The following is a 16,913-nucleotide window of genomic DNA, read 5'->3' on the forward strand; positions in this document are numbered from 1 at the left end:
ACCAATTAGCTTTGTATCTTATTTCTCTGGTACCACGGTGGACTGCTTATCTTTGTTCTGAACCCAGCATGCACCACGGCACACTCTTATCTTTGTGCTGGGTACATGCATTCCAGATACTAAGGGGCATGAAGACACTTCCTAGGCCTGTACCAATATAAATAGATTTGTGAGAGTAACTCCCTTTCTGTTGCTATAAGGAAACAACTGTATGTCCTGATACTGACAGTTTCCCTATCTACTGAAGCCAAAGCTTACCTCAGCTAACGCTAGGTGTTATGGGATACTTAGCATATGTGAACAGGATTATAACAAAGGTACAGGCTAATTCGTGCTATATAACTGCTATAATGACACTTAATGCTTAAAATATATAGACTAGAATCTCAGGAGGTCATCTAGGCCAACCCCCTGCTCAAAGCAGGACTAATCTCCAGACAGATTTTTGCCCCAGATCCCTCAATGGTCCCCTCAAGGATTGAACTCACAACGCTGGGTTTAGCAGGCCAATGCTCAAACCACTAAGCAATCCCTCCCCTAGCTGTCATTTCAAAAAGGGATTGGGCAGTTCTCTGACTCACGAGACTACCCAGCTTTGTCATAGTTCATGCTAACAAGTTTTGGAGGTGTTATTAAACCTCATGCTTCTTGCCTTAAACCAACCTCTACCTATGTGGGATTAGGAGGTGCCCTAAAGTGAGCAGAGAGATCATCCTGTATCTGACTGGTGCCAGATTCCTTACACTTTCCTCTGGCGTATCCGGTACTGCCACTGCTGGAGACAGGATACATGGCCCATGGGGCTGATGCAGTCTGGCATTACTATGTGCTCTGTCTGGCTTCCCCTACTTGCCCCTTTCCCCTCAGGCTGTGCTCAGGGCAGGTAATTTTTAATGTTCTGCGGCAGCTGCCCCATTTCCCCACGCTCTGCTGTGCTAGGCAGGCCCAGGCCCGCCCTGCTGCTGTGCTTTCCGGATGGCTGCCTACCTGAAAGTGGCTTCGGAGGCACCTGGCTGCCCGGAACGTTGTGCCGCTGCAGCAGCAGCAGAGCTGAACTTGGAAGCATTTGTTCTTGTTTATTTTCCAGTGCCTCTAGATGGAGGCAATAATGTTGCCTGTCTCTTGCCCCCACTCCCCGTTCGCACGCTGCTCTGCGTCATGGCTGCATCTCTCCTGGTACCCGTGAGGGGACACTGCTAGCGACAGGCTATTTCTGACCTGCTTCCGAACAGCTCAGAGAACAGGAGTAAAACACGGTGCAGCCTGTCTGCAGCCGTCAGCATGGGACTACGCTGTCCATGCTGCAGAGAACGGGAGCAGGCCAGCAGCAAACACAGCTGCAGAATAGGGTATAGATAAGGTCTCGGTGCAACGGGGAGAAGGAAGCGCTGGAGATAGGGGCCACTCCCTCTTGTCATTTCCTTTTTTCTCCCTGGCCAAGTCTTTTTAGACAGCTGTGTTAGTACGAAGGGGACAGCCGGCAAGTCTGCGGCTACAGAGTCCCTTGCTTACCCGGCCTGTGCTGCTGCTGCTGCTCCATTGGCTTGCAGGCAGGGACCAGGAGTGAAGTTCTCCCAGTGAGACCCAGAGAAAAAGCTCCCTGGTAACTGTTCTCCCCACCCCTTCCTGCTCGCTCTCGGAGTTGCCTTTTTCTTTTCCAAGGGCCCCCAACGAGTGCTCTGGGCCCAGGGCCAGCTGGTGTCTCGCTCTCCCCAGACTGCTGCGCTCACTGTGTGGGGCCACATTCTTCCAACTTTGTCCCCGCAGGGCCAGTTCTGCTCCTTGCCAGGGACCGAAACGGCAGCTTAACCCCCAGTGGCCAAACTCTGTGATTGTAACGGTGTCTTTGCACTGGCCTGCTGGGCTATTTCCTGCTCTAGGGAGGAGATGCAGTGGGGCTAGGAGGCCCCGTGGCTGACAGACCTTTGCAGCATTTCAGTTCACAGCTGGGCAGGAAGCAAAGCTGGTGCCACCAGAGCCAGAGTGTAGAGATGTTCGGCTGTCAGAGGGATGGGACACATCTAGATGCTTGGAAGGTTCGGTCTGACTGGTAGCTGGGGGAGGGGCCCGGCTCTTGTCCCCATTTGGTGGGGAAAGGGGAGGATCCTCCTTGTTCAGTTGGGGAAGGGATAACTTTGTTTGGGTTTGGGGGAGCATCAGCCTCCCACCCTGGTTCACTGGGCCCTGAGGGTCACTGTCCTACACCTACCAGTGCCATCTCTTATTCGCTCTCCCATCACCCCCGTCTTTGCCCACCATTTGGCTGACCTTCAGTCTTGACGAGACACAGTCTGACTTTCCTCCACCCCCTCCTCACCTCTTACCCCGTCTCCCCTGCCAATGACTCTGAGCACACCTGCCTACGGTCGGTCCCCTCCAGCTGTCTCCTCAGCCCCGTCCATCCCTGCTGCTGACTCCCCTTTCTTCTCTTCCCCCTTGCTCAGTCATGCTCCCCCACTCTCTTCCTCTGACTCCTTTCCCCAAAAGACCAAGCCAGCTCTAGTGTCCCCCATATGAGAAAAACTGCCTTTACCGCAGCTGTCTCCAACTCCCGCCTCCCCTCCCTCCTCTCCGTCACTCTAAGCCAAGGGTGGGCAGCCTATGGCACGCATGCCAAAGGCGGCACGCAAGCTGATTTTCAGTGGCACTCACACTGCCCGGGTCTGGGGAGCTCTGCATTTTAATTTAATTTTAAATGAAGCTTCTTAAACATTTTAAAAACCTTATTTACTTTACTTACAACAATAGTTTAGTTATATATTATAGACTTATAGAAAGAGACCTTCTAAAAACATTAAAATGTCTGACTGGCACGCGAAACCTTAAATCAGAGTGACTAAAGGAAGACTCGGCACAGCACTTCTGAAAGGTGCCGACCCCTGCTCTAAGCTCACAGAGGAAGCTATTGGCAACTGCTGCCTGATTGTACTCTCCTCTCCTTCAGCCCTGGATGGCCTCCCATCTGGCTCTGCTCTCCCTTCTGCCACCCTGGAATCAGCTGCCGATTTGTTCTAATTCTGATCGTTGCTAATATTTGCATTAGTGTTTGCATTGCGTGAAAAATGCCGACTTTTCCTTGAAAAACCAAACATCCAAAAACTGCAAAAGTGTTGGCCCAAACCGGAAACTTTCCATCTGGAAAGATCAAGACATTTTACGTAGACCGGTCTGAGCGAACCAAACGATTCCAACATTCCCGAATCAAAATGGTGCATTTCGGCTGATGCTAAACCATGTCCTCCCGAACGGCCACAGAGCCTCATGGGAGCTGTACTTTGGGAGCCTCGTGCCCATTCTCTGCTCTGGGCCAGACTCCCTGGCCTGACTACAACTCCCATGAGGCTCAGTGGCAGTTCAGGAGGACGTTGAGGCACCACAGACATGTGACTTCCATGATGTTCTGCAACATGTCCTCAGAATGATGGTACATCGAGGGAAATGGGAGCCCAGCCCAGATAGCTGAATGGGAGCAGGAGGCATCCAAATGACACTGCCCATGTCAATGCAGGCAGACACACTTCATTGTCAAATTGCCTTGAAATAAAATGTTTGAGTTCAGTTCAATAAACTGAAACATTTTGATTCGAGTTGTCCTGATATGAAACTTAATATTTTGTTTAGATTTTCCCAGACTTTTGGTTTTCAGTCAAAGGCTCTCAATTTTTTGAGTTTTCAACAAGTTCCATGTTCCAGCCAGCTCTACCAACCACTGTTTTTTCCCTAGAATGGCCAGTATAGTCTCATTTTGGGATCGAATTCTGCATTTTCCTGAAGACATCCTTGGAAAACTGTTCATTTCCGTTTCGGCAGGTTTAGTTAACATGATGATAAAAATGCAAGAAGCAGAGACGGTGCTGTCCACCCTGGGGCTCTCCTGAGCGCTACCACTGCTTCAGCTGAACTGATGATAGCACTTTCCGAAAATCCCCGGTGCCGACAGTCACATAATAGCTCCTTTTCTAGTGTGAAGTCATAACCTCCATTCCCTTCTCCGTTGCTTTCACTGACAGAGAAGTGAGCAGTTTTCTACATAGGTTAATTTCGGAAACATTTCATTATCCTGCCTGTTGACAGGGTTGCCAACTTTGTAATATTTAAAAATGGACACTTCAGCAGACGTGCCTGAACCTCCCCCGTCCCGCCTCTTCCCCCCTGAGACCCCACCCCTTCCCCGCCTCTTCCTCCTGAGGCCCTGCCTCTGCCCCACTTCTTTCCCCAAGGCACTGCCCCCATTTGCTTCTTTTTTTCCCCTCCTCCAATCACTTGCTGCTTTTCCACCCTGAACCTGGGTCAGGAGAGACTCACCCGCAGAGCCGGGGCTGGGAGCTGCAACTGCCCGACGCAGGTAGGAGGCAGCCCTGTCTGAGTAGGGGCTGGCGTGGGTGATGATCCGGCACCTCCCCCACCCGCAGTAGCTGGACTTTGGGTGTCTGGTCAGTAGTACTCACCGGATGCTGTCAGGTCCCCTTTTCGACTGGACTTTCTAGGCACCTGGCCACTTTACCTGTTGAAGGAGCCAATGTCCAAATTTACCTACGTATGGATGTTTGTTGTGCTAGGTGGCTTTGTTTGGCAGATATAGGGTGACAGAAAAATGCAAATGAATAAAAATATTGCAAAGGAGCTGTTTTAACGTAAAAATTGCAAGAGTCTGGAGCCAGATTCACAAAGGTGTTTAGGCACCGAAAGAGGCAGATAGGTGCCTAGTGGGATTTTCAAAAGTACCTAACTCCCATTGACTTTCCCTGGCCTGTTTGTTACTCAACTGTCTGTTGTGTCTTGTTCTGAACTTGTAGCCGCTGGGAGGCAGGGACTGATGTTTACTACACATTTGGATAGTGCCTCATTCAATGAAATGACTGAGGCCGTAGAGCATGACACCGATATTAATAACAGCATGTTTAGTAATAGCAAAGCTCCATAATGGATTGTCAGTGCAGTTCCACGGGGATTGTAACGGAGGAGCTGCAATGGAGGTAGAGCTCATGCAGTTTTGTCACAGTGTCTAATTTAACTTCTCCGACGCAGAGTATGGCTAACTGGCATAGTTTAAAAACTATAGAGTGACAGAACTTTTATCATCACTTTGATCACAGAGCTACTCTGATAGGAGATTTCTGGTTTGCTTTGCGTACTTATGACTGCAGTTTTCTTTGCAGAGCATGTGTCAAAGCTACGATTGATTGCGTGGTGGTTGGTTTTGCTTGCTAGGCTCATTATTTATTAGTGAATTCAGTACAACGTTGGGGAAAATTTTATTGAAATGTTGAGTTTTGACATTAAAACCAATTAAGTAGTGAAGTATAAGAACAAACTAGCTGTAGCAATGCTGGGTAATTTGTACTGAGTTCCTGGCTTATTTAGTGTTAGTTTTACTATGAATTTGTTTAGAAATGTCTATCATAGAATAATTTGGGCACTATTATCAATTGTGTTTATGACGGTAGTACCGATGGGCGACCTCAGAATGGGGTCCCATTGTGCTATCATCCTTTTCACCCTCATGGCAAATCCCACATGGGGACATAGTATCCTTGCAGATCAAGCACCCCCCGATCAATCTCTGTGCTGTACAAATACAGAGCAGTAAACGGCCTCTGCCCTGAAGAGCCTCCAGTCTAAATAGACCAGACAGACCCAGGGCAGGGAAAGGGGTAGAACACACCAGCAGAGGGATGGTAGCAAATGGCATGGTAGTGCCATGTTTTTTTTGTGGGGGGTGTTACTTAGGCTAGGTCTACCCTTGGGGGTGGAGTTGACCTACGATATGCAACTTAGCTACGCGAATAGCGTAGCTGGAGTCGGCGTATCTTAGGTCGATTTACCTGGCCCTAAGGACGGCGGTGAGTCGACTGCTGCCGCTCCCCCGTCGACTCCGCTTCCGCCTCTCGCCGCAGTGGAGTTCTGGAGTCGACGGCAGAGCGATTGGGGATTGATTTTATCGCATCTACACTAGACACGATAAATCGATCCCCGATAGATCGATCACTACCCGCCAATCCGGCGGGTAGTGTAAACATACCCTTAGGAAGAGAACATTTCCCCCAGTCCCGTACAGTTAACTTTGTGATTCCCCAGCTGTAAGGCAGGAGCAGAAACCATTTCTTTATGCAAGAGAAGCATATTGCATCCAAGTCAGGTCTACCTCTGTCTCCATGAAAATCTCCCTCTCTAGGATGCTGACATCTGTTTATGGACCATGGCCTGCAAATGCACACAAGCCACACGCCCAGCACTACAGCCGTTACCCCTGGCCATGGCATACTCCTCTTAACTCAGCCAGCCAGGTAAGGGCAGCGCCAGGTCTCTGCTAACAGAAAGTGCAAAGCGAATGGGACACAGCGACACAGGATGGCAGACTAATGGTGAGATCCAAGGCCCAGCACCTCCAGGTAGTGCGATCCGCTCTTCACCCCCCTCTCAAGGCCTGACGGGGAGCCATGCTGTGGAGGACCGGGGGCTCTCCAGGCTCTCCCTGTACCATTGAGTTCCTGGTGAAACACGGCAAGACAGTCTGAGATTCTCTGGCTGGAGCCTTAGTGATGGAGCTTGTCCCCTCCCCTGCACGCTTGCTCACGGGGAGCCATCCAAACCCAAAGCTTGTGAGATGGGGAGGAAAGAGTGAAGCTGAGCTGAAAGGTCCCTGTGCCCGCGCAGGGAAGCCTCCATTTCTAGGCATCTCTAGGAGCCTGCGCACGCCCAATAGGATCTTTCCGGACCACTTAGCTTTAATAACTTTCACTTCCTGGCTTGTCCCATGGCGTTTCCCTGGTTACTCATCGGCATCTGACCTAACGGGTTCTGCTACTTCTGGCAAAGTCCTAAAGGTGACATTATCCAACACAAGTTCCATAGACTCGCTTTCATGGTAATAAATATTCAGTGTTGCCAACTCTTGTGATTTTGTCCTGAGTCTCATGGTAATTATTGTTTCCTTAAAGCCCCAGCTCCTGGAGTCAAGTGGGATATGCAATTATTTCAGCCTTCAGTCTTAGAGAAAAAGTTAGTTTCCAGCCCTCCTGGATGTGGAGAAAGCGTCAAAATGTGACTCCGACGCCCCCTAAAGGCTCAAAAAGGCAAATGAAAAGAACACCACGGCTATTATTTGCACATACTCTCCATGATTTTAAAGCCACCCCTGGGATTTTTGGTAGACCTAAGTCATGATTTTTGAACATTTGGGGCTGGCAATATAAGTGCCTCCTACAGGTCTGTGTGACATGGTTCCTCAGACTCCCTCGGGCACAGAGTTTGCAGGATCTCAGCTGTAGTGACGAAGGGCTAACAAAGTTCGTGTTACGGTGACACATCTAACAGTCAGAACTATCCAGGGAATAATTAGGAACTCTCAACTATTCGAAAAGCAGAGTACTCCACACAGAAGGAAAGGGGGAGAATGAATTCACTCCCCCGGCTTGCTTAAGCTGTATTTAACCTGTGTGATGTCTAGGCCTGAAGAAAGTAGAGGAGTAACTGGAGCGAGGCCAGCTGGAAGCAGAGAACTGGGCAGAATTACTCATTGCTTACTGTCCCTACGTGCAGTTTTGTTGCCTTTTAATTTGTTTTGTGGTGAATGACTCATGATTTACTCTCACGATAGCGAAACGAAAACCTCGTGAATAAATCGTTTACCAAGAGGTGGCTTAGATGTTTCCGGCTTCTACAAACGAAATGGAAAGACGGCAAAAAGCAAACGTACTTGCTGCCCTGGCAAAGCGCTTGTGGGGGACCAGCAGGCTGAGTGAGAGGGTGGAGATGCGTAATGGAGACTCTCTTTTCCACCATTCATTGGCCTCTGGGGTCTGTGTCTACAAGGTCATCACGAGTGGCACTAACTGGCCCCTTTTGTGGCAGCCTCAGCTTAGGCCAAGAACTGACAAGGGGGTGGAGAGTTAAATACCCTCCCTGTGGAGTTACTTCCTCCAGGTGCATGGTCTGGGAAGGGGGAAGAAACATCTGCTGCTCGGTGAGTGAAGGGGTCAGATGAGGAGGGGGAGCCCCTGGCCACCCACTACTTGGGCCAAGGTTCTCGTGGCTGATCTGCCCAGTCTCCTCGCTCTCCCTCCCTCTGGGGCCCATCTTCCCTTCTAGGGTTCTGCTCCCCACTCTGCTGCTTCCAGTGGGGCTGGAGCCAGGTTCCCCTGCCCCACTTCCCCTGGCTGCTGCACCTGCCCGTCACCCCAGGACACTCTCTGGCAGTTCGCCTGCTCCCCTGCACACGCTGCGGCTGCTGCTCCTCCCATGGGGCGCCCCTCAGCAGTTCTCCATCCCAGGGCGCTCCCCAGGCCTTCAGGTGCGTCTGCCACCCCTGCGCTGAACTGGGCTCCAGGGCTCCCACAGGGGAACCAGGCCAAGGGTGGAGATGGCCAGCCAAGGCCAGCGCTCGGGCTGCTGGTGCAGTGAGGCCCCCTGGGCTGGGCAGGAGCCGAGGCGGGGGAGGCTGGCGGCCTGGCAGTCCCCGCAGGCTGGGCTGGGCGGACGGTGGCCCAGGCAGCCTCCATGCAACCTCCGTCAGTACCACCCCGCCAGGCTCTCCTCTGGCAGTGCAGCCTCGGCAGGCCCTGGCTGCGGGCCCTTCCCAGGCAGTGCAGGAGCTCCCCGCCGTGCCTGGCTGCTGGCTCTGCGCTGCCCGGTGAGCTCCTCGCCGTGCCTGGCTGCTGGCTCTGCGCTGCCCGGTGAGCTCCCTGCTGGCCCGTGGGCGCCACTGGAAACCACCGGCCACTAGATGGTGCAGCCGGGCAGCATTTTCCTAGGCCCCACTGCTTCCCGCAGGTGCACGTGTGCTAGGCCTGGGTGACCTGCAGCCTGCAGGGGGCAGCGGGCGTGGCGCCTGGCTGGGGGGCTGGGAGAGACTGGCCTGCAGGGGAGCAGCGGGTGTGGCACCTGGCTGGGGGGCAGGGGGTGCAGTGCCTGGCTGGGGGGCGGGGGCGAGTGGCCTGCAGGGGAGCAGCGGGTGCGGCGCCTGGCTGGGGGGCTGGGGGCGAGTGGCCTGCAGGGGAGCAGCGGGTGTGGTGCCTGGCTGGGGGGCAGGGGGTGCAGTGCCTGGCGGGGGGGCAGGGGGCGAGAGGCCTGCAGGGGAGCAGCGGGTGTGGTGCCTGGCTGGGGGGGCAGGGGGCGAGTGGCCTGCAGGGGAGCGGCGGGTGCGGCGCCTGGCTGGGGGGCGGGGGGCGCGTGGCCGGCAGGGGGGCGGCGGGCGCGGGGCCAGGCTGGGGGCTGGGGCGAGTGGCCTGCAGGGAGAAGTGGGTGTGGTGCCTGGCTGGGGGGGCCGGGGGCGAGTGGCCTGCAGGGGAGCGGCGGGTGCAGTGCCTGGCTGGGGGGCCGGGGGCGAGTGGCCTGCAGGGAGCGGTGGGCGGCGCCTGGCTGGGGGCAGGGGCGAGTGGCCTGCAGGGGCGGCGGTGCAGCGCCTGGCTGGGGCGGGGCGAGTGGCCTGCAGGGGGGCGGCGGGCGCGGTGCCTGGCTGGGGGCAGGGGGCGAGTGACCTGCCGCCTGCCCGGGCAAGGTTCGTGCCACAGGCGAAGCTAAGCCCCATGTATTTTATCTGTGCTGAGGGCGTAGGGCTCAGGCAGGGCCCAGGGCGCTCATGCCTTGGAGGTGAAGGCCAGGGATAGGGAGCAGATTATGATGAAACGTCCCAGCAAAGCCCTTGTCTCCTGTGGGCGTTTTGAGGCCTGTGGCTCTCGCATCTCGGCTGTTTCTCAGCAGAGGCAGTTGCACTTTACCCAGCTACATTCCCACCATAGTACCTGTGGGAGGTTAGTCCTCACCCCCGGATGGGAGCAAACGAGAATTGGTGTAGGGTGGCTGCTGCAATCTCATCCCAGCGGTGGTTGCATGTCAGTGGTGGGTGAAGGAGCCCCGACAGCCTGGGAATCCTGCTGGGTGAAAGGTGATCACTTGAATTTGATGTACTGTACAAGTGATGCCTGTCAGAGCTCAATAGGAGACACCCCCGATGGCTGCCTATTAGCTGGGGAATGATGCCCTGCCTCCATTTGTCATCCCTGTCCACTCCTAATCCACTGGCAGGTCACTGCGTAGGGCAACGCTGGCTCTGGTCTCCCACGGTCAGGTGAGGATTTTCCTAGCTGCTTTTTGCTCGGACATCTTTTCAGTTCCTGAGAGCTTGTTATTTACCACTCCCCCAATTGTTGTGTCATCTACAAATGTTATCAGTGATCACTTCGTGTTTTCTTCCAGGGCATTGATAAAAATGTTAAACAGCGCAGGGCCAAGAACCGATCCCTGCGAGACCCCCCTAGACTGGATGATGATTGCCAGTTTACAATTACATCTTGAGATTTATCAGTTAGCCAGTTTTTAATCCATTTAATGTGTTAATTTTATATCATTCTAATCTATTAATCAAGGTGTCAAGTGTCATGTGGGATCAAGTCAAATGCCTTACCGAAGTCTGTGTATTACATCAATACTATTACCTTTATAAACCAATGTTGTAATCTTACCAAAAAAAGATATAAGGTTAGTTTGACAGGATCTGGTTTCCATAATCCCATGTTCATTGGCATTCATTATATTATGCTCTTTGAATTGTTAATATTATTTGAGTCCCATACCAGCTGCTCCATTAGTTTGTCCAGGATCGGCGTCAGGCTGACAGGCCTGTAATTACCTGGATCATCCCATTTCCCCTTTTAAAATATTTGCACAACTTTAGCTTTCTTCCAGTCTTCTGGAACCTACTTAGTGTTCCCAGACTTATAGAAAATCCACTTTCACAGTCCAGAGGACTCCTTGGCCAGCTCTTTAAAAATTCTTGGATATAAATTTTCTGGACCTACTCATTAAAAAATTTTAAAACCTCTATTTTTGTAACTCCTGTTTAACATCCTCCTGAGTTGCTGCTGGAAAGGAAAGTGTATCACTGTGGAGAGGTCTGTGGATTGTCCAGGGCAGGGATCTGGGCAGTGTAAAGTGTTCCTGTGTTTGGATTGATCTTCCCAGTGACTCATATATTGGTGTTTAAGGTGTGGTCTAATGTTACGAGTTAATATCCCGAGCTATCTGCAGTGCACAACGACAAGTTTTATTGATCCTGCAAAATCCAGGACCTGTTCTACATATTGCTGAGTACCATCTACTGGCACCTTAGCTGTCAACTAGCTTTCACAGCTCCAACATTTATAAGCTTCTCTCTGTATGTCCAACAGCTTCTATTTGTATGTGTGTGTGTGTCTGTCTGTCTGCACGCACACGCATGTGGGTTCGTACATCTAGATGTTTCTCCCTTTCAGTGTGTGGAGTATGTTTGCTTGTGTATGTCCTGCGTTTTCTTTCTTTGTGTGTGTGTATGGTTGTATCTAGCCGAGGAATGGTGGAACTCAGGTGATCTGGACACAGTTGGTAGTTCTACCACAGATTTCCCGTGTGACCTTGGGTGAGTTACACGGAGTCCAGTTTTCAAGTGCTCAGCATCTATCACTGGAGCCAAGTTTTCAGAACAGCTCAGCACCCAGCATGCTCAGGTCTTCTGAAAATCTGGCCATTTACTTCAGGCACTAAATGGGCAGTGAGCTCTTCTGTACAACTGGCCATGATAGTGGGTGCTGAGCTCATTGCAAACTATGGTCCTTAATCTCTCTGGGCCTCAGTTCCCCATCCGTACAATGGGGATAATAGCACTTCCCTACTCACAGGGTGTTGTGAGGACAAGTTCAGTAATGCCTGATGGGTGCTCAGAGTGACGGGGGCCATAACGTTACCTAGATTGATACACGGCCGCTGAGCGGGTGCACCTCTAACAGCTTCTCTCTCTCAATATCCACAGTCTTTCAGGCCAGACAGGACTATTAGTCCATCTAGCCTGAGCTCAACAGCCATAGAATTTCACCCTGTTGCCTCTGTATTGAGCCCGATTACTTGTGTGTGGCTAAAGCATCTTCATGAAAGAGACGGAGAATCCACCACTGCCCCTGGTGGATAGTTCCAGTGGTTAATCACCCGCACTGCTAAACACGTGTGCCTTCTTTCTGATTTGAATTTGTTGGGTTTTAACTTCCAGCCATTGGTTCTTGTTCTGCCTTGCTCTGCTAGATAAAAGAGCCTAGTATTTATGCACCATGATCAAGTCACCTCTTGCTCTTCTGTACATTTATTTTCGCACTGTCTTTGTGTTTTTTAGAGAGGACACTTTGAATGGTTTATAAGAAGAAAGCAAGATGGACGGAAGTCAGCCCCACACCGAGACGCCCACGGCTCCCAAGAGGATCTCTCTGCTTTCCTCTCCCATGCGGGCAGTCGTCCGTCTGCGACGAAAAGTCCAGTTCCTGAAGAAAAGTCGCCTACATCTGAACCTTCCCAGAGAACAATCTCCAGAGCTGGTCCAAACTAGGCTTCTTCAAAGGCAGATTTCCTTGAGCCGAACAAACCTGTATAACCCTTCGATGTCCCTCTTTAATCAAGCCACTTTTGACAATTCTCAGTACTTCACCTTTGACACTTCTGTGGACCAGTCAATGGTGAATAAATACAAACGGAAGAAGACCCGCAGGAAGTCCAGGGTGGTGTTGTATCCAGAAAGCTCCAAAAAGTACCTTCCAACAGAGCAAAAGAGTAAAGCAAAGCGCTGCCTTCTCTTGCTCATTGGCATCATCTGCTTCCAAATACTAAATGCTATTGAGAATCTGGATGACAACCTTCAGAAGTATGACCTAGATGGGCTGGAGAAAACCTTGCACCGGGAAGTATTTGGGCAGAAGGTGGCTGTGGACAGAATTATGGAATTGTTGAAAGACTACCTGGCCACCCACATACACAACAAGCCATTAGTGATCTCCTTCAATGGCCCACCTGGGGTCGGAAAGAGCCATGTTGGATGGCTGCTGGCTAAACACTTCCGTTCAGTCATGGACAATGACTTTGTGCTTCAGTACTTTGTGATGCACCACTGTCCAAACAAGGAGGCTACTCCTGCTTGCCAATCGGATTTGTCTGAAAAGATTTCTGAGATGGTCACCAGAGCAGAGATAGAAGAGAAGATACCTTTGTTTATTCTGGATGAGGTTGAGCTCATGTCTCCAGTCCTGTTGGATACGCTCAGCAGATTCTTCCAACCGAACCAGACCAACGAGTTCCTCAATGCCATCTACATTCTAATAAGCAACGTAGGGGGCAGTGAAATCACGTCGTTTGCCCTCCAGAATGTTTCCAGTGACCTTCTGCACCAGCAAAGAAAAACAGAAGAACTGCTGTACATTATCCAGCCTATTCTGACCCACTTCCACCCTCTTTGGAAGTCTGCTGACATCATCCCATTTGGTCTGCTGGAGAAGAGTCATGTCATAAACTGCATCTTGGAGGAGATGATGCGGGAAGGGCTGTATCCCGATCAGAGCCATATTGAGAATTTAGCTAGCCAGCTCAGCTATTACACTACAGGAGGCAGGGAGTATGCCATAACTGGCTGCAAGCAGGTCGGAGCCAAAGTCAATCTGCTGTAGCAGCAACCATAAATAAGAGGCCAAATCCTGTTCTCGGCACTTTGCACTCAGTGGAGATAGCCTGGCTCTACGCTGGCATGACTGACAGCAGATTTTGGCCCAAGATGCATTTCTTCAAGGGGACAGATACGAAGCTGTCCCAGTGACCACGTTATAAGAGGGTTCCAGGAGGCAGGACAGCAGCTGTCACCTCTTCTAAGATGAGCTCTGTTCTCCTATTGATTTATCGGACTTGAGTCACTGAACTCCCACTGTCCTGCAAATAATCCCCTGTTGACTAAGGCCAGGAGCTCTCCCTGAGGATATGTCTGCAAAGCAATTTAAGGCCGGGTCTGAGCCCGGGCACAAGCCAAAGCCCCTTGTGTCCACACTGTAAATGTGCTAGCCTAGGCTCCAGATCCAAGGACCTAGGACCCTGCAGGGCTGGAGGATCCGAGCCCTATTGCTTTCCTGTGTGTACGCGGCCCCAACCTGATTGGGGTCCGGAAGTCCTCTGGGTGTATCCCAGAGTTCCCGGCGGCATCATTCCTGCCTGGCAGAGCGCGCTCCCTGTTCCTGCTCCTCCTCGCTGCTGCGCGGAGTGTGCCTGGAGCAGGGAGCAAAGCTGACAGGTGGGAGGTGGCTCCTGGGGGTCATCCCTCTGCCGACCGTGCTGAGCCGAAAGCTCTGCCACTCGCCCTCTGTGCAGCTCGGTCCTGCTCCGCTCTCTGTGCCTTGCTCCTGGCCCTCCCTGGGCACCTGGGCTGTGTGCACTGTCAGGGTGGTGAGTAGGCACCAGCCCCCAAACTTCCCCACAGCCTCCTGGGGATCCCTTATCCCTGCCTCCTGCGGTGAGGCAGGAGCCAGGGTAAGGGGATTGCTGGGAGGTGCTGGAGCATGCTTCACCCCAAGCCCTGGCCATGCACTTTACCGCCCTGCAGCCAGCAGCAGCCGGGCAGGGTTGGGTGGGGGTGTGTTTTTCCTCTAAAACCAGCAAAGTGCATCCGACGAAGTGGGGATTCACCCACGAAAGCTCATGCTCCAAAACGTCTGTTAGTCTGTAAGGTGCCACAGGATTCTTTGCTGCTTTTACAGATCCAGACTAACACGGCCGCCCCTCTGATACATGTTTTTCCTCTGATACCTTCATTTTAGGTCGAAGTTCTGGGCACTGCAGTGTGGATGCCAGAGCCCTAGGTTTGAGCACGGGTCAGAAAATCCTTAACCTAGGGTTAAAATGCAACGTAGACACTCAAGCCCAGTGTTCCCTGACACAGGTCAGCTGACTCGAGCCCTACTAACCCGAGGCTTACATTGCTGTGTAGACAGCCTCCAGTCGTATTGCGTCCCTCATACACACGTACCTAGCAGTTCATTCATTGGTGATGAGTCAGCAAGTCTAGGAGATGAGACTAAATCCCCCAGTATATGTACACGGCAGAAGGGATTTAATGCGGGGGAGATGGGGAGACATTTGGGGTGACAGACTCATCAGCATGCTTAGCTGGGTCTCACTTTGTCTTCACATTCGGAATAGGCAATCTCTGCCTTTCCAGGGTCTGGCTGGACCTGCGATGAAGGGTAACTGGCTGAGGATCAGTCTAGCCAGGCTGGAGATGATGCTGGCAGGTAAGGGAAACATTTGGAATAGCGGGTGCAGACTGTGACTGTTACCCACCGACCCTTGGTGTCAGAATGATACATTCTTGGGTTCTTTTTCTCCACGGCTGCTCTTGGATTCCCAGGCAACAGCAGTCTCCTGGAATACGTTCTACCATCTCTGGTTGCCTTAGAAGTTGTAGCCCTTTATACCTGAGGCAGACTGTGCCTTTGTCACTTCCAGGCTAGATTCCTGCAATGCACTTTTCTTGGGACTACCCTTGAAGACTACTCAGAAGCATCAGCTAGAGGAGAATGCAGCTGCCTGCTTGTTAAGGTTTTCCACATGTGACCTTTGGTATAAGTGCTGCTGCTTGTTTGTTTCTGAGTACGATTTACAGCACTGATTATCTAGAGAGCCCTTACATGGGAATTCACAGATGCAAGGTAATGTGCATTTTGAACTGTTCGTGCACATTGCTGGGTTCGAAAACGACGCCAGAACAGGCGCTGGGCATCATGGGAACAGCTCTGTGAAACCCGTACTCACTGGGCAGCAGCCATCAAAAACAAAAATATTAAGTTGCAGGAGGAACAGGAGAGGAAACAGCACTGAAAAATATGATAATGCCATTGTTATGGAGCAACAGTCACCTCTCTGCTGGTAAAGGTTGCAACCAGTTTCCATTATAAAACCCTGTTCTAGCCCTGCTGTAACCCTAGCTTGGAAAGCTGGTACATGCAAAGTTTCAACGAAATGTACACCTTGGCATTCCAGGTTTTATAATATTCCCCCAATTAGAAATACTGTCTGTTGTCTAAGCTTTCTGCGTCTCCGTCTAGCTCAAAATCAGTTTGTTGTCTTCTCACTTCCTGTACCGTTAACTCTCCTTGAACATTCATGTGCAGTGGAAGAATTGATGAAAATAGCATGTAATTAAGCAAAGGTGTTGGTGACTTTTTTATAGGCCAATCCTGTTTGTACTGATTTAATTGGAATTATGTGAATAATGGATTTTTTTGTGTGGACATTCTGAAATATGTATCAAAATATGGTTTGGATCCTTTTTTTTTTTTTTTAAATTTTCTAAGTAAATTTCAAAAAGAAAAGTCATTTTGAATCAAACCCCCAAAATATTTCATTTGGAAAATGTCAAAACAAGATGCTTTCATTTTTCTTCCAGGGAGGGAGGGACTTTTCAACAAAACAGTTTAGTCAATTTGACACAAATTCACAAAATGTTTCAGTTGATGCAAATCTGCAGCTATCAGCAAAACAAAGAAACAAAAAAGTTTCCAACCAAAAGTTTTACCCAGCTGTACGTTTCAATGGAAGTTCTGGGTCTGATCCTGTCCCTTTGATTTCAACAAGAGGGATTTTTTCTCATTGGCTCCAGTGAATGAGCATGAGACATGGTGTGTGTCTGTTGTCCGGAAGCACCTTACAAAGAGGCTGGCTCTGGCTAAGGACTGACCGCCAGGGCTGCTTTTAGCTCAAGTGTTGGGATTCACGAGGAGCTGGTCACCTCTCCATGGTGAAAGATGCAGCCCAGCTGCCCTTCCAAGACTGATACTCACTCGCCGGCACTCGGAAATCACCATGCAGGGTTTGGAATTTTTAGGGCTCACTCTCTGGCAGCTGTTCTGTAAATCTGGAGCAAGCACAGTAGGAACTTTCTGAGATTCAACCATAATAATAACTCCCTTTAAAGAAAAAAAGTCAGTGGTTCGTGTGTCTGTCTCCATCAGCCCTGACAGGACAACAAGCTATTGCCGCCTGTAGGAGGCATCCCCCCAACACACTGCTCCCTCTGCAACTTCACTCCATGTCTGTTTTGCCCTATGGCTTCCCCCTGCTGCCTCCCGATGCTCCCCCAG

General features: G+C 51.1%; 1 protein-coding gene across 5 annotated transcripts in view; it reads left to right on the plus strand.

Moving 5' to 3' along the window:
* The window catches only part of TOR4A (torsin family 4 member A), a 42,656-nt gene extending 26,307 nt beyond the window's left edge, over positions 1–16,349 (plus strand). For 4 of the 5 annotated variants that reach the window (XM_039507164.1, XM_039507163.1, XM_039507165.1 and 1 more), the window contains one exon: positions 12,140–16,349. In XM_039507164.1, the coding sequence (XP_039363098.1) occupies positions 12,177–13,457 (1,281 nt within the window). In that variant the 5' untranslated portion in view covers positions 12,140–12,176 and the 3' untranslated portion in view covers positions 13,458–16,349. Of the gene's footprint in view, positions 1–10,451; positions 10,480–12,139 lie in introns of those variants that run through there. The other variant, XM_039507167.1, reaches the window with a different exon arrangement.
* Positions 16,350–16,913: the final 564 nt, after the last annotated feature.

This window comes from Mauremys reevesii, linkage group 19 (genome assembly GCF_016161935.1).
Source record: "Mauremys reevesii isolate NIE-2019 linkage group 19, ASM1616193v1, whole genome shotgun sequence".
NCBI lineage: Eukaryota > Metazoa > Chordata > Testudines > Geoemydidae > Mauremys > Mauremys reevesii.